A 23,168-nucleotide genomic window follows, 5' to 3' on the forward strand; every position below is an offset into this window, starting at 1 on the left:
AGTACGGGCATGCCCTAGTATATATAAAACCGAAAAACACGGTCCATGAAGCCGTCCGTCCGTCTGTCTGTCCGTCCGTTCGTTTGTCTGGGAAGCTGTGATTTTATGTCTATTAATACTGCACTGTTTGAACGCCGGTTGCTTCCTGTCTATTAATTACGGATTGATGGAATAGACCTTTCGACCCTTTAGACTTGAGACCCTTTAGACTTTACCCTTAGGCCTCTGAAGACCCTTTAAGTCCCCCAAGACCCTTAAGACCACCAACACCCCAAAAAACCACAAAGACTCAAAAGACCCCGAAAACCCCAAAGACCCTTAAAGACGCAAAAGACCCAGACGACCCAAAATAACCAGAAGACCCCAAAGACTCAAAAGACCCAAGTACCCCAAATACCCAAAAATACTTCAAAAACCCTTAAAGACCCAGAGGACCCAAAATACCTCAAAGACCCCAAAGTTCCAAAAGACCCCAAAGCCTCAAAATACCCAAAATACGCTGAAGATCCTTAAAGACCCAAATACCCCGAATATCTAAAATATCCTGAAGACCCATAAAGACCCAAAATACCCAAAAGACACAAAATATACCAAATACCCAAAAGTCCCAAAAAGACCCTGAAGACCCTTAAAGACCCTGAAGACATGTAAGACCCATAGACCCTTTAGACCCAATAAACCCCAATATCCTGAAGACCCTCAAGATCCTGAAGACCACTTTTACCTTTAAGACCATTTCAATAATTTAGACACCTTGAGATCCCTTCACCCTTCCAACCTTTTATACCCTTTAAGCCTTTACACTACACCCCTTAAGTCCCTTTCGAGCCCTTAGACCTTAACACCATTTAGACCCCTTACACCATTTAGACTAGACCCCTTACACCATTCAGACCGATTAGACAGCTTGGACCCTTGACCATTTAGAGCTTTACACCACTTGGATCTTTTTGGATTACAAATAAATTACAAATAAATAATATCACCAATATTACAAATAAATTTGTACAAAATAAATGTTTGTATTATGATTTGTGTAAATCATGACAATACAGCAACTCAAGTTCAGTCAGGTCATTCATTATCCTCTGTTTCAATAAGCCCGTGCCTCTGCAGCGACGTGTGGTGAGGTGAGCGTAGTGAGCCACACTCGTATTAATCTATAAATGGTTGTACATCGTTGGTTGTTATCTCCATATGCGGGTTTCACAAGGTGGAAAGGCAACCTACCAGGTATGAAAGAGTCCGTGTGTGTGTGTGTGTGTGTGTGTGTGTGTGTGTGTGTGTGTGTGTGTGTGTGTGTGTGTGTGTGTGTGTGTGTGTGTGTGTGTGTGTGTATGTGTGTTTGTGTGTGAGATCACGTCTGCGCAATCACGATTCATGTGCATGGACAATCACGAAAGTATATCATTATATGTAAAATCACGTATATGTGTATAATCATGTATAACCACATATAATATGTGTATAATCATGTATAACCACATATAATATGTGTATAATCATGTATAACCACATATAATATGTGTATAATCACATATCAATATGTGTGTATACAATGTGTAAACTGTCACATATAATTATGTGTAATCTGTCACATATAATATGTATGATCACGTACAGTCAGTGCATGTATATACTGTATATATGTATATTTTTTCCCACATATATCGATTTGTTATTTATAATCCTATTCATTTATATAATTGCGTTGCTGCGCCCCCAGTGGTGTTTGTAATAGCGGACATGGATTTGTCCCCCCAATGGAGGAAGACCTTCTCATGTTCAGGCTGTTGGTGCTCCTATGGTTTGCAGCACGTGCCCTGGAAGCATTGACGGAAAGAGAGTGACAATTCTATGTGTGGGGAAAATTGCATGTTTGGTCAGGGTCGCCCAGATAGCTCAGATGGCAGAGCACTGGTGCGGTTTTCCAGAGGACCTGGGTCTGATTCCCGGTTTTTGGAGCGTAATTTTCCCACATATATAGATTGGTTATTTATAATCCTGTTCGTGTGTGTGTGTGTGTGTGTGTGTGTGTGTGTAGTTACAATCCTGTGAACACCCTCCCCCTCCCCCTCCCCCCCCCCCCCCCCCCATCCCTGTCTTCCCAGGGCACGCACAAAGTTTCCCAAGACTGTCATCTCATTAGTATTTGTATTCAGATAGGCCTCCCTTTTGAGTAGCGGGCCGGAGATATGTGTTTACGACGGTTATATAGAGGTCTTCGTCCTCCTTCCATGTACTTTCCGGCCCTCCATTCTCCTCTTCCACCTCCACGCCCTTTTCATAACTCACCATTCACAGCCATATACTCGTAGGTTGGTAACAACTGTGCATTTTAGACACTATTTAATTCAGCTTCTCTTCCCAGAGACACTTAGACACAGCTCCAATTTGGTTTACTAGGGAGATACCCGTGTTACGCACGGGTGGGAGGCCAGAAGCAAACAGGCAATGCAGATACGGCGAATGCTCAAGCATGAAACCAATAAATTCCACATTCCTGTAGCACCTTCAGTCACACATCAGATATGGACAGCAAGTTCATGAAGGACTTCCATGAAAAACGTACCCGTTCGCAAACAAAACGGGTGTGTTCACGTATAGAAACATCGATCGTGGGACCGTGGCGAATCTGCATATGACGATCCGCGAAGTTCACGTTCAGAAAGTAGAAACCATCACAGCATGTCGTCATTTACTTGAACTCGATATCTCTTTTTAAATTCCAAACAACATATCTCCAATCAATCACAAAATAAACTTTTAACAACATTGTTAATGTTTCCTTCATTGTAAAAACTTCCAAATCAACAGTTAAAAGGATTTTGAGCCGATAGGTGTTACGGCCTTGGCAAGATCGATGGAGACAGTGATCTGTTAGCGTATTCACCGCCGAAATAGCTTGTGGAATTCTCTCATGTAGAGATTCAACGGCGTTTGAACTTTGGCCGAGGTCATTATTTACTTTTAATGATGTTTATATACGAATGATGTTTAATGATGTTTATATTGGTTTTGGGTCGTCCTTTCCACATATCTCGTTGGATTGTAAGTTGGAGAGACGGCCGTGATGGCAGGGAGGGGTTTGGAATTCTCTCAAGCAGGGATTCAACCCATGTCCTTATAAAAGGTCTTTGTCCGAGGTCACCGAGTCCGATCGGTGCAGCCGTGCAGCGATCGGTGCAGCTGTTTGTGCGGCACCCGGGAAAACAACATCGTCACAATGAGAACAATGAACGTTATGCGAACGCGAATGTTATGCGGGAGTCCAAACATGAGATTGCTGGAGACTAAAGCTGAAATTGGGAAAACTAAATAGCCTATTTTACTCCTGGAGATCCCAGGATTATCCACCCAAAATATCGTTGAGATCGGTTCAGGAGTTTTTACGGTACCTTCGAACAGACAGACAGACGGACGGATATTTGGTGAATTATAGTGAGATTTGCCTCTCCAGACATATTTGAGACATTATTGATCATTAAAAAGCATGTACAGTACATGCTTTATCTTTCATTCCCCTACTAACCAAAATTTTTGTGTGCAGGACCAGTTTCTGACCTACTTAAGCAAGTATAAAGGCAGAACTCGAAGGGTTTCGTTGCCTTGGAAACGTGCAAGAAATCTGCTGCTGAAGAGAAAGAAGCACTTGCTTGTCGCTTCGGAGAAATACGCGTTGGATTGAGGGAATACGCATTGCACTGAGGGAGAGGCCCGTTGTGAGAGGGAGAAGCCCGTTGCACGAGCGAGAGGCCCGTTGCGAGAGGGAGAAGCCCGTTGCACGAGGGAGAGGCCCGTTGCGAGATGGAGAAGCCTGCTGCATGAGGGAGAGGCCCGTTGCGAGAGGGAGAAGCCTGTTGCATGAGGGAGAGGCCCGTTGAGAGAGGGAGAAGCCTGTTGCACGAGGGAGAGGCCCGTCGGGCGAGGGAGAGACCCGTGCGTTGAGGAGAAACCCATGTTGCGCCGAGAGAGAGAGACCCGTGCGCTGAGAAAACTACATTGAGCTGAGGGAGTGGCCCGTTGCACCGAGGGAGGGACCCGTGCACCGAGGAGAAACCCGCCTTGTGCTGGGTTCGAAGCGCTGTTCAGTATGCGCAGGGCAGGCAGGCCAGGCAGTGATCTCTGGTGGACGAAGCTGCACTTTACACTACACTGCACCATACCGCACCACGATACCACACTGGCCTTCCCCCCCCCCTTCCCTTCCCCCCCCTTCCCCTCCTACTACCTGTATCAGGATCGGTACCTGTCTGTCGACAGTGTCCAAGTAAGACAAGGGCCGACCCTAAGCTCTGAACTCATTCTCCCCCTCTTCTTTTCATCATATCTACCTTCCTCAGAGTGTGATTCTGCTTGGCCCATGTTATGTGAGTAAATAACGAAGTAAAATTGGCGAAGTGTTTCAGCGGTAAGTGGGATTAAGCTTTCGGCTTGTGATTTATTGACTGTGTCGTTTCTTTTATTGTGCCTTTTGCTTGTACGAGTATTAATAATTGCTTTGTAAATGTGTTGTGTATCTTCCCTGCTTGTAAATTATTCTTGTTTCTTTGATAAACAGTTTTCCGTACTCCGTAGTTTGCTCGGCTGCCCCTGATTAGATAAATAAGCCGAGTACTAACTGAGGGCACAATCACCAGTTAGGTTGGCCATGTCACCCCCAGGTAAACGGTGTCAGGTGGAGGACCCTCAGAGATTTGGTCATCAAATTGGAGTTTGTGGCTGATTCACAACCTGCAAGTTGGTATGGAGTTATCCATGACCGGTGGCTTCAGGACTGGTAGTCAGGAGGAGCCCAAGAAGTCTCCTAGCAATGTAGCCCGAAACTCGCGTCCATAACAATTACAATATATATACAGTCACGTGAAAAAGTAAGTACACCCCATGTAAAGTTTTGACTTTTTCAACATATTTCAACATACAGCTATTTTCTTTACCAAACTCCGGAAGCCGTTCGCTTTGGACCAAACCATTTCATGTAAATAGAGGGGGGGGATTGTCACCACTCGCAAGCCGTTCGCTTTGGACCAAACCATTTCATGTAAATAGAGGGGGGGGGGGATATAATTTTAGATATATATATAGTACGGGCATGCCCTAGTTTCAACAATATTGATAGATAAAGGTGATATAATATAACAAATATCATGAAACATTTACATTTTGTAGTCCATTGTATAATTTAAATAAACATAAATGCAAATTTCGCATGTGGAAAAAGTAAGTACACCCTTGGCTCTAATAGGTGGTATTGCCCTCTTTGGCAGAAACAACCTCAAGTAGGCGTTTCTTATAACTGTCTACCAGTCTCTGACATCGACTGGGAGAAATTTTTGCCCACTCCTCCATGCAGAATTCTTTCAGCTGTGCGATGTTTGAGGGGTTTCTTGCATGCACAGCTCGTTTCAAATCCCCCCACAACATCTCAATGGGATTTAGATCCGGGCTTTGACTTGTCCATTCCAGAACCCTCCATTTATTTCTTTTCAGCCATTCCTTGGTGGATTTACTGGTATGTTTAGGGTCATTGTAATGGTGCAAGGTCTACCTTCGGTTGAGCTTCAACTCTCCGACAGATGGCCTCACATTATCCTCAAGCACCCTCTGGTACAATGAAGAATTCATAGTGGATTCTATGATGGTGAGCTGCCCAGGCTCTGATGCAGCAAAGCTGCCCCAAACTATAATATTTCCACCACCATGCTTTACAGTTGGTATCAGGTTCTTGTGGTCAAATGCTGTCTTTGGTTTTCGCCAAACATGTCTTCTGGTACTGTGGCCAAATAGCTCCACGTTTGACTCATCTGTCCAGAGCACATTGTTCCAGAAGTGCTGGTCTTTGCCTCGGTGTTCATTGGCAAACTTTAGTCTTGCCATGATGTTCTTTCTGGACAGCAAAGGTTTCCTCCTGGCACACCTCCCATGTAGATCAAATTTGTGCAGCCTCTTTCCAATGGTAGACTCATGCACTTTGACATCAACAGTGGCAAGAGCTACCTGTAGGTTCCGTGATAACATTCTGGGGTTCTTAGAGACTTCTTTCAGCATCTTGCGGTCTGCTCTCGGACTGAACTTGCTGGGGCGGCCTGACCTGAACAAGTTGGCAGTTGTTTGGAATCTTCTCCACTTGTAGATGATCTTCCGGACAGTCGAATGATTGATTTCAAATTGTTTGGAGATCTTTTAAAATCCCTTCCCAGACTCGTAGGCATCTATAACCTTCTTTCTGAAGGCCTCAGACAGCTCTTTTGATCTCGGCATGGTGATGCTGCACACTTCAACAACAAAGAGCAAACCAAACTAAATATTTTTTTTTTTTTTTTTTTTTTGCATACAAGATCGAGGCTCGTGAAAGAGCTAACATTAATCACACAAAAAAACAAAAACAAGGGGAGCGGCAGACAAGATGGGGAGAGAGGGGGAAGGACACAAAAGAGAGGGGGAAGAGAGGGAAGGACACAAACACAACATTTGAGAGCAGGGACATCGGGAGGACTTGGGGGGAGGTGGGAGAGGAATAAAACATATGAACACTGCAAGGACTCTGGGGTGAATTACCAGGGGTAGAAAAGATCAAGGTTTTCGATGGGGGAAGATAAGAGATGGTGGTGTACAGCTGTTTTAAAGACCTGGAGGGAGGAGTGGGATTGAAGGGAGTGGGGGAGTTTGTTCCAGAGGCGGGAGAAAAGGGGAATGAAAGAGTGAAGGTGAGCAGAGAGCCTAGACTTTGGCAGTTTAACCATAAGAGGGTTGCAGGCAGATCTTGTGCGACCTGAAGGAATATTGGGGGGACAGAGCACAGAGAGAGCTGGGGGAGCAAGGCCGGAGAGGAGTCGGTAGAATACAGAAAGACCACCAACCTGCCTGCAGTGAGTGAGTGAAAGGCCCTCGGTGTTGACTACATCGCAGGAGATTCCAATGATTCTGAAAGCTTTGGCCTCAACAGCGTGAAGCCGAGCAAGGTGTGAGGCAGGAGCACCAGCCCAGAGGGGGAAACAGTATTCCATTGAGCTGCGGATGAAAGCCTTGTATGTGGTGAGGAGCTCAGGTGTGCCAAGGAAGGACTTCGCACGACGGAGGATGCCCAGTCGGCGACTGGCTTTGGAGGCCAGCTTGGAAATGTGGTTTTCCCAAGAAAGATCATGGCAGATAGTGAGACCCAAAAGCTTGAGCGACAGAACTTCTTGGAGAGGATTGTTGAGAAAGTAGATGGGAGGGTTGTCCAGTCGGTCCTTTCGGAGAGACATTGTAAGAGTGTGAGATTTGTCAGGATTGAAAGACATGTTCCACTTGTTTGACCAGTCTGTGATTTTGTCCAGGTCTGCAGAGAGTGAGGAGGCTGCAGACTGCCGATCTGAGGGATGAGGAATGAAGCGACAGAGAGTAGAGTCGTCAGCAAAGAGATAGAGAGGATTTTCAAGAGAGTCAGAGAGATCATTGATGAAGACCAGAAAAAGCACAGGGCCCAGAACACTACCTTGGGGAACTCCAGCCTGAACAGGAAGAGGAGATGAGAGAAACCCATTCAGGGCCACACGTTGACTACGACCAGAGAGGAAGTCCGCCAGCCATGCGTGCAGATTTCCATGGATACCAAAGGAGGAGAGTTTGGTGAGCAGAGCAGGGTGCCAGACCGTATCGAAGGCACGTGAAATGTCAAGGGAGACAGCTCTAATTTCCTGTTTGGCGTTGAGGACCTCCATCCATTGTTGAGAAAGCAGAAGCAGCATGTCCAGAGTAGAGTGACCAGGTCTGAAACCAAATTGATGATCAGAGATCAAGCCATTGGAGAAGAGGAAAGATTTAATATCTGAAGCAATGATGGATTCCTTGACTTTGCTGATAACTGGGAGAAGGCTGATTGGTCTGTAGTTGCTGGGATCTGTTTTTGCACCTTTTTTGTGCAAAGCGGTGATGTTGGCTGATTTCCAAGCAGATGGCAGATGACCTTGAGCAAAAGAGAGGGTGAAGAGAACAGAAAGAGGGAGTGAAAGAGCAGAAGAACATGATTTTAGGACCCGTGGGTTGATGCCGTCAGGACCAGTTGCAGAATCAGAGTCGAGGGTTGACAGAAACTTTTCCACCTTGTCAGGAGGAAAGGACACAGAGTCCAGGAGCAGCTGGGTACGACTGGGTACGGTGGGTACAGAGAGGGATAGGTTTGGGACACAAGATTTAGAGGCAAACACAGAGTTGAGGCATTCAGCTTTTTCACGTGCGGAGTCAGCCGTTAAGCCGTTTGAGGTGAGGGAGGGGATGGAGGGGGAACAAACACCAGAAACAGATTTGACCAGACGCCACCAGGATTTGGAAGAGGGAGACAGATAAGAGAGTTCGGTCTTGAGAATGGTGAGATATTGTTTCCTGGCTCTCCTGAGGGTGGACACACACTTGTTTCGGGCTTTGTGAAAGGAAATGAGATTTCCTTCCGTTGGATTTGCTTTCCAGGAGACGAAAGCAAGTTGTTTCAGGGCAACAGCCTCACCACAAGATTCCGTGTACCATGGATGGGAGGAAGGGTATGACAACTGAAGACGAGATGGGATAAATCTGTGCATGAGAGAGAGCAATTTACTTTGAAAGAATTCCCAGGATGAGTTGATGTCAGAGGCGGTAGAGATGGGAGACCAGTCCAGATGATTGATGGCTGCTTGAAGACCGTGCCAGTTGGCCTGAGTGAAATGCCAGACTCGTCGACGCTGAGGAGGCTCTCTGAGAATGGTCAGAGAGATGTCCACTTTGACAAGCACATGATCAGATGAGCCGATTGGAGCAGAAGAAGAGCAGCAGACATTTTCAGGGAAGTTTGTCATAACCAAATCCAGAAGAGAAGATGCTCCGTTGACTGAGATCCGGGTCGGGAAATTGACAGATTGTGTCAGTCCCAGTGAGTCGCAGAAGTCCTTTGCTGAAGAGCCATGGCTGGTGAGAGAGGTACCCACACCCAGCCAACTGGCATGGTGACAATTGAAATCACCACGTATGAGGAAGAGAGAGTTGGGATGGGTAGATAGAAGTTGGTCCATATTATCAGACAGTGAGATGTAGATGGAGTCATCGCTGTTTGGTGGACGGTACAACACACATATGAACAAAAGGTGGGAGCGAAGGGGAAGCCGTAGGCAAAGGTATTCCTGGGGGTGAGGTGGAGAGAGGGCAGTGGAGGGCGAGTGAGGAAGAGAGTTTTTTATAAAGATAGCAACCCCACCTCCAGGACGAGGCTCAGGTCTATCATACCGGAGGAGGGAGTAACCTGGGAGAGATACCAAGGCATCAGAGACATCATGAAGGAGGAAAGTTTCTGTTAAGCAGATCACATCTGGTTTGTCAGAAGCAACCTGTATGGAGAGGTCAGTCAAGTTTGAGGTCAGTCAAGTCAAGTTTGTGTGTGTGTGCGTGGTTCCTCACTGGGGTCTGAGGTTTAAATAAGACAGGTTCCTCCAAGATCCTCTCCAACGATGTTCTAATCATTTGCACCTGAGCTGGTGCACCTGATTCTAATTTTAGGTATTTGAAGTAGTGATAAAGGTAGGGGTGTACTTACTTTTTCCACATGCGAAATTTGCATTTCTGTTTATTTAAATTATACAATAGACTACAAAATGTGAATGTTTCATGATATTTGTTATATTATATCATCTTTATCTGTCAATATTGTTGAAATGAAGATCAAATAGCTGTATGTTGAAATATTTTGAAAAAGTCAAAACTTTACATGGGGTGTACTTACTTTTTCACGTGACTACATATATATGGATATGTGTGCATACATAATATATACATACACACGTGTCTGTGCGTATAACCATGTATGTATAAATACGGTACACGGTGTCCCGCCGTTCGACATGCGTTTGCGATGCACCCTAAGCCTGAAATTTTTGGCTGTCGACTTCCTCCAGCCGAGGATGAGGGACCGAGATATCGTGAATGCCTTTTGCCAACTACCTCCCACCGAGGATGAATGGGACCGAGTTTCGGTGGGTCGAAGACTGTGGCAAATTCAACAGCTACGAAGTGGCCAAGGGCCGCAAAGCTTGAAGCTTGGTGGGACTTGTGGGCCACGTGCTGCTGAATGGGAGGGCCTGAGTTTTGACGGACCCGGGTGTGAGGGCCCGTGCTTTCCTGGGTTTTTTTTCAACCCCATGATGTGCCTTGTTCCACGCCGTTTGATGTGGCGGCTTGTAGGTATACTAAAGCTATGGTAATCGAGCATAGTGAGGTCCAGTACTGTGCCAAATATGGCAGCTTCAAAGGATGAGACCGAGGTGGATGGAATCGAGAGGGAAGAGACCGTACCCTGGCATAACCTGGAGGCTGCTTCGGTGATGGCAGGGGGGGAGGCGGGGCATGGATGAAGGACATGAGCCGTGGTTCCTCACTGGGGTGGGGATGGATGCTTTGGGACTGGGGAGGGCTCCGTTTGGTGTTGGGGACTTGAGGGTGGAGATGAGGACCAGTGGCGGTGATGCGTGATTTGCACGTACACCTGCACGATTATGGTTTAAACACATTTTGTGCGTGACATATTGTGTTGTGTATTGTATGCACTCATATTATTATTATACATTATATACACATGCACATATTATACACACATTGTATTGTATACACAATACACATATATTATACGTTATATACACATACACACACACATATACGTGCACACACTCATACATATATATACACACAAAGGTGGACACATCGAGACCTGGGAGGGCTGCGTTCCACCTTCCGAAACCCGCATATGGATATAACAACCATTGGACACACACATATATGAGTCATGATTGTGTGCGCACACATATACGCACATATCATGCGTGATTGTACACGTAATTATGCGATATTGTGTTGGATAATAGATTGTGATTGTACACGTAATTATGAGAGCTGTACATGATTGTGATTTTATACATGATTATGCAAGATTGTGAATTGTGATTGGTGAATATGCGAGATTGTGATTACGTGTGTGTGTGTGTGTGTGCTGCCATTTTTTTCTCTCAAAAATGGCCGAATGCATCTTCGTCAAACTTTCAGAGTTACATCAGTGCGTGTCGGGACTGTTTAAGGCAACATTTTTTCTTTTAAAGGAATCGCTCTCTAGTGCCGAAGCTTTTGTAGCTACATGAAAGATATTATTAAATGATCCCGATCACTCTCCTTAGTGGGTGTAGGGGAAAAAGGCCCCCCACAAGTGTTTTAGGCCCCCCACAAAGAATATTTAAAAAAAAATCCAAATTAAATTTCACAATGCCAACAGAATTAGCACAGCTGGGTACCTCAGCATTGAATATTCAACCCAAAAGCATTGCGATCCCATAGGTTCGCATCCATAGGGAGGAGGATATTCCTCGCTGAGTGCGGTGAGAAAGGCGGTGCCATCTCTGGTACCCAGAGTCCCCTGGGAAGTGATGGCACTCACCCCAAGCTCAGTGGTTGTGTTTGCCTCATCTAACAGTCCTGTGTTGTGGCTCATGTAGTCATCCGTATGTCCTGCACGTGAGATGCCTGTGTGGTACCTTTGCTACGAGACTTAGATCCTGTTTTAAAAGCGTCAGATAAATATTGGAGGATTTTTCTTAATGCCAAAACAAAAAATATTGTTTATGGATCTTGTTGTAATTTATTTCAGGGAGGGGATGTGGGGAAGTAGTTCAAGAAACCCAAACCGAATCGACGTTGGGACACCCTGTCCGTACATAGGTTGAATGTACACTATGCCTCACCGGAATCCCATCTCCAGTGATGAAATGAGCGAGGCTACGGCCCTCAGTGCAAACTTGGTAGGCAAACGACGGCCTCGGGCAGGTCGGTATGGTTGGAAGCCCAGCCAGGTCAACCAGGGTAGGAAACACGTCGAGAAGCTCAACAGGACAGGCGGCCATTTTACCTGATGTGAATAAGAGCCTTCAGAAATGGTAATACATTTATAAACTCGACAACAATTTGGCCTCTATCAAAGTGTCAAAGAATCATAATATCATGATAGGAAAGAATGGGAAAATGTCCTTTGTTATAAACACCTGGTGGCTGATGGGTAAGTGAGGAATTGAAGACGTCAAGGAAAGGGAAGAGCGGTGGCGTATCTGGATCATTTGATGTGCTCGTCAGACCAGGGATGAAAAACATGAGGGGCACACGTGTGGCCACGTTAAAGTTACTGTATTTGGCCCAGTCACCATGCTCTCCAAGGGACCATCCTGGTAGAATGGGAAGCAAATATTACTTTAAAACAGAAGCAGTGATGTGCAGGCTCAAAGTATCCCAAATAAAGATATGAGGGAATATAAAACAGCATGATCTAATCCCCAGCTGTTCTTCTACCTCTTTTAATAAGAGTACATATAGTGCCTTCAGAAAGTATTCACACCCCTTGACTTTTTTCACATTTCGTTGTGTTACAGCCTGAATTTAAAATGGATTATATTGAGATTTTTTTGTCACTGATCTACACAAAAGACGCCATAATGTCAAAGTGGATTTTATTTTTAGACATTTTTACAAAATAATTTTAAAAGAAAACATGTAATGTCTTCAGTCAGAGTATTCAACCCCTTTGCTATGTCACTCCAAATTGAACGCAGGTGCATCCAATTTATTTTGATCATCTTGAAATGTCTCTATAACTTTATTGAAGTGCACCTGTGGCCAATTCAATTGATTGAATATGATTTAGAAAGAAACACACCTTTCTACACAGGGTGTTTATAAAGTCCCAATCTATTTCAGTGAAATAACGGTTTTTATTGACAATTCACGTATTGTCTTGTCTGTCGGACCTGGCTTGTGAAATTTTCCTTAAAACTTCTCTCTAATTTATTTGCATTTCTTTCCTTGAATACACAATGTTAACACCATCACACGTTCTTGCACATTAATCTTCATGGCGTTCTGCAATAAAAATCAATAAAAACCGTTATTTCACTCAAATAGATAGGGACTTTATAAACACCCTGTATAAGGTGCCACAGTTGACAATGCATGTCAGAACAGAAACTCTACCCTGATGTCCAAGGAACTGTCCGCAGAACTCTGAGATAGAATTGTGAGGAAGCATAGATCTGGGGAAGGATATAAAACAATTTCTAGAGTGTTGAAACTTCCCAAGATCACAGTGAGCTCCATCATTAGGAAATGGAAATAATATGGAATTACTCAGATTCTTCCTAGAGCTGGCTGTTGGAGCAAACTGAGCAACCGAGAAAGAAGGACCTTGGTCAAGGAGGTTTTTTTTCTTTTTTTTTCTTTGTATACTGAATCGAGGCTCGTGAAAGAGCTAACATTTATTTCACAAACAAATCAACCAGACAAACAAAATATATAAAAAGAGGGAGCGGAGGACAAGATGGGGAGAGAAGGGGAAGCACACAAACACAACATTTGAGAGCAGGGAGAAGTGTGGGAGGGAGAGGGCTTGGGGGGAGGAGGCGTGGGAAGGGGGGGGAAGAGGTATAAAATACAAGGGGCCGAAATTAGCAGGGGTAGAAAAGATCAAGGTTTTGGATGGGGGACGATAAGAGATGGTGGTGAACAGCTGTTTTAAAGACCTGGAGGGTGGAGTGGGATTGAAGAGAGTGAGGGAGTTTGTTCCAGAGGCGGGAGAAAAGAGGAATGAAAGAGTGAAGGTGAGCAGAGAGTCTTGATTTTGGCAGTTTAACCATAAGAGGGTTGCAGGCAGATCTTGTGCGACCTGTAGGAATATTTGGGGGACAGAGCCCAGAGAGAGCTGGGGGGGGAAGGCCAGGGAGGAGTCGGTAGAAGACGGAAAGACCACCAACCTGCCTGCGGTGAGTGAGTGAAAGGCCCTTGGAGTTAGCTTCATTGCGGGAGATTCCAATGATTCTGAATGCTTTGGATTCAACAGCGTGAAGACGAGCTAGGTGTGAGGCAGGAGCACCAGACCAGAGGGGAGAGCAGTATTCCATAGAGCTGTGGATGAAAGCCTTGTAAGTGGTGAGGAGCTCAGGTGTACCAAGGAAGGACTTCGCATGACGGAGGATGCCCAGTCGGCGACTGGCTTTGGAGGCCAGATTTGAAATGTGGTTTTCCCAGGAAAGATCATGGCAGATAGTGAGACCCAAAAGCTTGAGTGACAGAACTTCTTGGAGAGGATTATTCAGAAAGTGGATGGGAGGGTTGTCCAGTCGGTCTTTTCGGAGAGACATCGTAAGAGTGTGAGATTTGTCAGGATTGAAAGACATGTTCCATTTGTTTGCCCAGTCTGTGATTTTGTTCAGGTCTGCAGAGAGTGAGGAGGCTGCAGACTGCCGATCTGAGGGATGAGGAATGGAGCGACAAAGAGTAGAGTCGTCAGCAAAGAGATAGAGAGGATTTTCAAGAGAGTCAGAGAGATCATTGATGAAGACCAGAAAAAGCACAGGGCCTAGAACACTGCCTTGGGGAACTCCAGCCTGAACAGGAAGAGGAGATGAGAGAAACCCATTCAGGGCCACACGTTGACTACGACCAGAGAGGAGGTCCGCCAGCCATGCGTGGAGATTTCCATGGATACCAAAGGAGGAGAGTCTGGTGAGCAGAGCGGGGTGCCAGACCGTATCGAAGGCACGTGAAATGTCAAGGGAGACAGCTCTAATTTCCTGTTTGGCGTTGAGGACCTCCATCCATTGTTGAGACAGCAGAAGCAGCATGTCCAGAGTAGAGTGACCTGGTCTGAAACCAAATTGATGGTCAGAGATCAAGCCATTGGAGAAGAGGTAAGATTTCATATCTGAAGCAATGATGGATTCCATGACTTTGCTGATAATTGGGAGAAGGCTGATTGGTCTGTAGTTGCTAGGATCTGTTTTTGCACCTTTTTTGTGCAAAGCAGTGATGTTGGCTGATTTCCAAGCAGATGGCAGATGACCTTGAGCAAAAGAGAGGGTGAAGAGAACAGAAAGAGGGAGTGAAAGAGCGGAAGAACATGATTTTAGGACCCGTGGGCTGATGCCGTCAGGACCAGTTGCAGAATCAGAGTTGAGGGTTGACAGAAACTTTTCCACCTTGTCAGGAGGAAAGGACACAGAGTCCAGGAGCAGCTGGGTACGACTGGGTACGGTGGGTACAGAGAGGGATGGGTTTGGGACACAAGATTTAGAGGCAAACACAGAGTTGAGGCATTCAGCTTTTTCACGTGCGGAGTCAGCCGTGTAGCCGTTTGAGGTGAGGGAGGGGATGGAGGGGGAACAAACACCAGAAACAGATTTGACCAGACGCCACCAGGATTAGGAAGAGGGAGACAGATAAGAGAGTTCGGTCTTGAGAACGGAGAGATATTGTTTCCTGGCTCTCCTGAGGGTGGACACACACTTGTTTCGGGCTTTGTGAAAGGAAATGAGATTTCCTTCCTTTGGATTTGCTTTCCAGGAGACGAAAGCAAGTTGTTTCTGGGCAACAGCCTCACCACAAGATTCCGTGTACCATGGACGGGAGTAAGGGTATGAGAACTGAAGACGAGATGGGATAGATCTGTGCATGAGAGAGAGCAATTTACTTTGAAAGAATTCCCAGGATGAGTTGATGTCAGAGGCGGAAGAGATGGGAGACCAGTCCAGATGATTGATGGCTGCTTGAAGACCGTGCCAGTTGGCCTGAGTGAAATGCCAGACTCGTCGACGCTGAGGAGGCTCTCTGAGAATGGTCAGAGAGATGTCCACTTTAACAAGCACATGATCAGATGAGCCGATTGGAGCAGAAGAAGAGCAGCAGACATTTTCAGGGAAGTTAGTCATAACCAAGTCCAGAAGAAAAGATGCTCCGTTGACCAAGACCAAGGTGAGAAGGTGACCAAGAACTTAATGACCACTCTGACAGAACTACAGAATTCCTTGGCTGAGATGGGAGAACCTGGTGGAAGGACAACAGTTTCTGCAGCACTTCACAAATCTAGGCTTTATGGGAGAGTGACCAGACAGAAGCCACTCCTGAAAAGGCACGTGAAAGACTGAGCGCATGAGGCAAAAGATTCCATGGCCTGGTGAGATGAAAATTGAACTCTTTGGTCTGAATGCAAAGTGCTACCTCTGGCGGAAACCAAGCACAGCTCGTTAGCAATATAACACCATTCCTACCATAAAGTATGGTGGTGGCAGCATCATCCTATGGGGATGGTTTTCAGCGGCAGGGACTGGGAGACTTGTCAGGATAGAGGGAACAATGAATGGAGCCAAATATTGGCAAATCCTCGAGGAGAACTTGCTTCAGAGTGCAAAAGACCTTGGACTGTGGAAAAGATTTACATTTCAACAGAACAAGGACATCAAGCATACAGCCAAAGCAATAATGGAATGGCTTCAGAACAAGAACGTAAAAGTCTTCGAGTGACCCAGCCACACCCAGAAGAGAATCCCATTGAGAATCTGTGGAAAGACTTGAACATTGCTGTTCACCGATGTTTCCCATTCAACTTGAAAGAGCTTGAGGAAATCTACAAAGAAGAATGAGAGAAACTTCCCAAATCCAGATGTGCAAAGCTGATATAGACACATCCAATAAGACTCTAAGCTGTAATCACTGCTAAAGGCGCTTCTATGAAGTATTGACTTCGGGGGTTGAATACTTATGTAAATTAGATATTTCTGTATTTTACTTTTATTTTGTAAATACTGCTTTAAAATGCACTTTGACATTATGGGGTATTATGTGTCGATCAGTGACAAAAAAAATCTAACTTTAATCCATTTTAAATTTAGGCTGTAACAACAAAATGTGAAAAAGTCAAAGGGCGTGAATACTTTCTGAAGGCACTGTATATGCACATGGTTCCTGCTGACCATTCATTTGTTCCTCTTTTCTTTCACCTGTGGACTTAAAGATGGCTGTTCACCACCACCTCAGGTCATCCCCCATTCATCCTCATGATCTTTTGTATCCTCATTAACCTCTCCCCCCTTCCCCTCCCCTTACGCCTACCATTTCTTTTCAGGTTATTGTGTTTTCTCCCTTCTCCCTCAAACTTCCTTTTCGTTTTTTGTTCCATTTGCATTTCAACCCCGGTCATCCCTTCCTCCTCTTGCTGTGTTTGAGCTTGTACACAGCTGGTTCACCGCCTGTGTCATCCTCTTCCTCCCATAGCTCTCATTATTCCCAGCACCCATTCTTCCTCCAAGTGGCCCTCTAACCTGCTGTTGGTGTTTCCCGACTTTTCACGATGTTCTTTTTGTTCTGTTATGTTCTGTTCTGTGTTCTAACTCTTCCACGAGCATCGACTTCGTATCAAAAATGAATAAGAAGCAGACCCATGTTAATTGGGAGTGGGGATTGCAATTTTTTCTAACATCGTCCACCTTAACCCTTCAGTCCATCATCGCGAGATCATGGGAAATGGCATGCACAGAGAACTTTATTCAACATTACTCCTATTAGGCTGAATTGCCCCAGGAGAAGGTTGTCTGCAACAACTTTAACCGACCCCACTGTTTGCATTTGTCCCTGAAGAGATGTCTTCGAAATACTTCTCACCATGATCAGATGTGAAAGCAATGATGGTGTTACGAGATAGGCCAGTCTTGTCCAAAACAGAGAGCAGACGACCAACTTCAGCATCAATGTACGATACAGCTGCATAGTAACTTTGACGAATACGCTTCTGATAGAGAAATAAAATGTATAGCTATTTTTGCACATTTCTTTGGCAAACCTCATTATATACATCACACCATACTTATTCGGATGTCGTTATCAATAATAACGTCTAGCATTTTGCCCTCAGCAACTGACTTTATTGTTTATCGACACATCTATCAATGGCCCGAAGGAAATCATTGGCTAAAAATTTTCATTTCAAATATTTTTGATGGAATAAATGTTAAAGTAGAGTAGCGAAATGATGGGTATCTGGTCGATAGTTAATGCCTTGAGTAACCAGTGCAAACAAGTTGAATCGTGCAAGGCTTTTAAATGTTATCAGAACTATTTGGAAAAATCACGATTCTAAAATGTTATCAGATCGAGTAAAAGTGCCGACCTGGAAGTGCTTTGGAAGAGGACCATAGGGGAAGGACACGTTGAGGGCAGCGACATCATCACGTGCCCGAATGTCCATCCAGGGATTGTAGGCGATGGGTGGCAAACCCGGTGGTACAAGGTGGTCTGGTGCTATCCCGACGTCACTCAGGGAATACAACTGCTTGTACTCCTGTGGAGGAGGACAATCAGGCTGATGGAATGATAGCAATGCAGGACTAATAGATTTGAAAATTAAACAGAAGACACTTGATATGACCACTTTGGTAACACTTTGTTGCACCAATCAATGTGCCTTGGATGTTCCGGAATTGATAGATCCACCAACTTACAATTGAGGAACAGGTGGCGAGCATCGCGTCAACCGACCAAGACCTTCAACTGCGCTTATCTTCTTAACTCATTCCTGAAAATGTTGCACAGAAGTTCTGGTGGAGATATCTTTAAATACAGGGTGTCCCATAAATCAATAACCCACTTTTCCTGAGCTGTAGCTCGTGGAATATTTGAAGAAAACTCTCTCTCTCAGAAAATGCAACAAACGAACAACAGGTTCGTAATTAGTTATTTCCTTAGTATATGTGCAGAATAGTCCTTTCCCTTTATGTAGTGGGTTTATTGGGTCAAGATGCGTTGTGTGGGATTAGTGAGGTTTTTTCCCCTTTTCCTCCCCATTTCTGATTAAGTACATGCATGCAAATGCACGTGACGACTTAACCTAATCCCCAACAGCTGCGATTTATCGAGCCTTCCCTAATTTGCATATGCGCACCAAAACACCATTCAAATTGAGTGCCGTAACTGAACTGTCAGACACGTTAATTACAATTACAATCTCGGTACAATGATCACATTGCACTTTAAAATCATTGGAATACTTTTATTAACACTTCACTTTCGTGGTTCGTGGCACGGCCAGAAAGCAGAATTAGCATTTGTCGTGATTGGCGATTGGAGTCTCACGTGGGCGGTGCCAACGCTCGGAAGATCGGGCGTACACCAATGGCCGCACCGCAGGTACCGTTAGCCATGCCTAGCGTCTCTTTTGATCCGTTTCCAATGGAAACCATTGATTTTGATCCGTCCTCCCCCCCAACCCCCCCCCCCCCAACCCCACAAACTGGAACAAATTCCCACACTCTCTTCAATCCCACTCCTCCCTCCAGGTCTTCAAAACAGCTGTTCACCACCATCTCTTGTCTTCCCCCTTCCAAAACCTTGATCTTTTCTACCCCCGTTAATATACCCCAAATCCACCTCCTTCAAATTCCGTTTTCTTTCCTGAAAGTCCTAGCAGTGTCCATCTTGTTTATCCCATGTACCCCACACCAGCCCTCTCCCTTCCACAGATCTCCCGACGTCCCTGTTCGCTACTGTTGTTGTGCTTTCCTCCCCCTCCCCCTATTGTCTCCCACTTTGTTTATTATATGTTGTGTGTTTCTGTTTATGTTTTTATGTGTTAGTTCTTACACGAGCCTCAAATTTGTGTACAAATGTTTGTTTTTTAAAGCCACCCAATATACGCACACACACGTTAAGATATCTCTCATCTCACACGGTTAAGTCTGTCTCTTCACGCTTTTTCTCGTCAAATCGTCTACTTTGGACACAGGAGCTCAACAACGGCATTGCCGTTACCTGTTCTTTTCAGAGCAGGACCGACAGATACACACCTCTTTTCAGTTTCCTCCTCACCCCTCACCGCAACCCTCACCCGTACCTCTACAATACGCACCTTAGACACCAAGCAGTATTCCTCCTTTTGATCCCCTCCCTTAGTGTATGGGCAGTGCGGGCACAGCGGCCCAAGAACAATGAGTAAAGAGGTCGAAACCACCTAGTTCTTCCCTATCTTTCTTTGCTCTCTGCCCTCCACGGTATACCTAGGCTCGGTATAGCGCTGCTCTTTGTCCCTGTTATTTTGCTGTACATTGCTTGCACCCTGAATTGCTTGCCCATCCACCTCCCCCCCTTGTACACTTTGTGCAACTCCCCCTGTCTACAGGGTTTTTGATTAATTCCTCATTCATTAAAGTGCTTAAACTGCACCGTATGCTCCCGCTTTGGCCCCGCAATCACATTCTACATAATTCCTCTATTGTTGAACTGTTCTTCCGATCTGTCTGTTCCTTTCCTTTCCCCAATTGGTCTCGCACTGTCCGCACCTGGTGTTATATCTATATATATATGAGTATAAAGCCCGTCAAAATGACGGGTTGCAACAGTTTTTGAAGGTACAGCCACTTGAGCATGCCAAAGTCTGAAGTCTGGTCCGAGTGTCAGGGGTGCTTATATCATCTTTATTTGTGGGACATCCTATAGACGCAAATGAACACTCGTTTCACTCTGCGCACATTGCACATCATGTGCAGCAAATTTCACCTCCCTGTGCCTTGCATTTATTGTGATTACAAAAATACCGCTTCTGTACACCGACATTGAGGTTCAGTTTGCATGCCACCGTCTACAATTCCAATGTAAGAGGCATAATTACTCTTCTTTTGGGTCTTTGGAGTCCTTGAGGTCTTTTGTGTCCTCTGGGTCATTTGGGTTCTTTGGGTCTTCGGCGTCTTTTGTGTCTTCTGGTTCATCGGTGTCTTTTGGGTCATTTGAGTCTTTTGAATCATTCAAGTATTTTGGGTCCTTGACCTGGATCTTTGGAGTATTTAAGGGTCTTTGGGGTATTTTGTATCTTAGGGGTAATTTGGGGGTCCTTGGGTTTTTTTGGATTGCTTGGGTCTTTGGGGTCTTTAAGGGTCTACGGGGTATTTTCGGTCTTCTGGGCCTTTTTGGTCTTTGGGGTTTTTTGGGGTCTTGGTCTTTAAGGGTCTTTTGGACATTTCATGGCTTGGGGTCTTTGGAGTCTTTTCGGTCTTCTGGGTCTTTTCGATCCTTTCAGTAACCCGGATCTTTTGGGTCTTTGGGCTCTTTTCGGTCTTTAGGGTCTTTAAGGGTCTTTGGGTTATCAGGGACTTGTCGGTCTTTTAAGTCTGGGTCATTTGGGTCCGTGGGGTCTTCAGGGTCTTTGGGGTATTTAGGGTCTTCAGGGTATTTAAGTGTTTTTGGGTCTTGAGGGTATTCATGGTCTTTAACAGTCTTCAGGGTGTTTTGGGTCCTTGGGGTTGTTTGGGTCTTTTGGATCCTCTGGGTATTTTGGGTCTTCGGGGTATTTTGTGTCTTCAGAGTCCTTGGGGTCTTCTGGGTCCTTGGGGTATTTTGTGTCTATAACAGTCTATTGGGCATTTTGGGTGTTTGGTGTCCATTGGGTATTCGGGGTCTTTTAGGTCTTTTTAACCGGTTGACACACAGTCGTCTTTACAGATTGCCCCTTAAACCACCCCCTCCTCCCCCAAATCCCTCCTAAAGCACAACTGAAAGCCTTTAAAACCTAGCCTAATGAAGGGGGGGAAAAACACACACACACACACACACACACACACACACACACACACACACACACACACACACACACACACACACACACACACACACACACACACACACACACACATCTATATACAGGCACTTTTCCTATCTACGTCATAGATGCATTTCTGGAAAACATCGTTTAAATCGAAAGTGTAAATCGAACTTCAACATCCCATTGACTTTCAAACGTATTAAATGGGGAAAGTGTCCCTGACAGAAAAAAAATTTAGTGGAAATTTTTCTGAGTAAATGAATTAAAATATTACAATAAAAGAGGTCTAGATGTCTTCTTTTTCCCTGAGCAGCACAGGATGTGAGCAGCATCATTGACCGAGGGTGGCATTGCTGCTGATGCAGTGCGCCTGTAGGTCAGAGCAGGAATTTTAAATTTGCCCAGGATGCTTGGAATAACTTCCCTACTCTTCACGGACACCGCGAAGGAATCCTTAATGTCCACCAACTAATTCCGTCCGATATGACGCTCAGTTTAATGTCCATCTCATGTGCGGCACGCAAAGCGCATGAATGAATGACCCTGCCTGTGAAACACCGGGATGACAGATTACAGCAGGATTGAGATTCAAACCCAGGCTTGACAGCTTGTATTGAGTGTGCATACCTCTCGGCCATCCTGCCGTGGAGTGGGGATTCATTGATTTGCAGCCACTGAAAACATTTTTCAATTCTGTTCAACTCGTACTTCACTTTACTCATTCTAATCCCCTAATTTATTTTGCCTTCCAAACTTCAGGGATTTCCCCATGGAGAACTGAGCCACGGCTGCCATGCCCATTGCTCATGCCGCGGGATCTTTCGCCTGCTTTAAAATTATTTTCATTCAACTCGATGAAGTTATACTTGGGGCATATTCCTTAATCTATTGTCCGAACAGTCGAAAAAGTTAAATTTCATGCTTTGGCAATTTCACGCGTTCTTGTGTAAATATGGAGAAGGTAGGACCACAGCCTTCCTCAAATAAATACACTTATACGCTTACTTATAAGAATCGGTAATTATCATTTTCAGACGTCACTCTAGATTTTGACACTTATTTAGTCCACGAGATCCGATCCTCAAATTGGAATACAAATTTTGATTATATTGAAGCGCGGTGCCACGCGCGCTACTTGCTACCAAGGAGGAAGCGGACAACGCGGTAGGTTTAAGGTTCTTTATTCAAAGAGATCACTGTGGCACTGACTGTCCTCCGGGCTGCGCGCCCGGTGTATATCCTGAGGCCACGCCTACCCCTCGGGCGTGGCCGCCGCCCACTTGGTGCGAGGAATGATGTCACCACGCCAGTGAGCTTTTGTGTCCGCCACACGCGCCCCCCCAGAATTCCCGCGCACCTGGAGGGCCAGTTTGCCGGGCAAACGGATGACCCGGCCGAAGCGCCCTCTGGCGACCGGCGGCGTCCGGGGTGCAGGGATGCCAGCTGGAATGCCCCCGGCTGTACCCGGGATGGGTGCCGGACCGGGGGGCGGTGTGCTGGCGGCGCCGGGCGGTGCTGGGTGTCCGCCCGCAGGGGGGCGGCCCCGACACGGGGGCTGAGCCACCGGCGGTGGGTGGTCCACGTCGAGGTGGGCCGGCTTGAGTCGATCCACCGAGACACGGTCGGGAGTACCGCCGATGTCCAAGGTGAAGTGCTTCACCCCGGTCTCCAGCACGTGGAAAGGCCCGTCATACGGGGGCCGCAGTGGTGTCCGGTGGGCGTCGTGCCGGATGAAGACATACTCCGCGGTGCGAAGCTCCGGGGCGACGTGCGTGGG

At 45.8% G+C, this 23,168-nt stretch overlaps 1 protein-coding gene across 5 annotated transcripts in view; it reads right to left on the reverse strand.

Moving 5' to 3' along the window:
- Nucleotides 1-23,168, reverse strand: part of IDS (iduronate 2-sulfatase) — a 67,720-nt gene that overhangs the window by 3,117 nt on the left and 41,435 nt on the right. For all 5 annotated transcript variants that reach the window (XR_013622928.1, XR_013622927.1, XR_013622926.1 and 2 more), the window contains 4 exons: nucleotides 17,972-18,142; nucleotides 17,467-17,593; nucleotides 12,030-12,206; nucleotides 11,733-11,896 (listed from right to left, as the gene is read on the reverse strand). Coding sequence is in view for 2 of the 5 variants with exons in the window: in XM_068115294.2 (XP_067971395.2) it covers nucleotides 11,733-11,896; nucleotides 12,030-12,206; nucleotides 17,467-17,593; nucleotides 17,972-18,142 (639 nt within the window). In the remaining 3 variants the exon portion in view is untranslated. The remainder of the gene's footprint in view (nucleotides 1-11,732; nucleotides 11,897-12,029; nucleotides 12,207-17,466; nucleotides 17,594-17,971; nucleotides 18,143-23,168) is intronic.

The sequence above is a fragment of the Myxine glutinosa genome, chromosome 1 (assembly GCF_964187855.1).
Source record: "Myxine glutinosa chromosome 1, kmMyxGlut1.1, whole genome shotgun sequence".
Classification (NCBI taxonomy): domain Eukaryota; kingdom Metazoa; phylum Chordata; class Myxini; order Myxiniformes; family Myxinidae; genus Myxine; species Myxine glutinosa.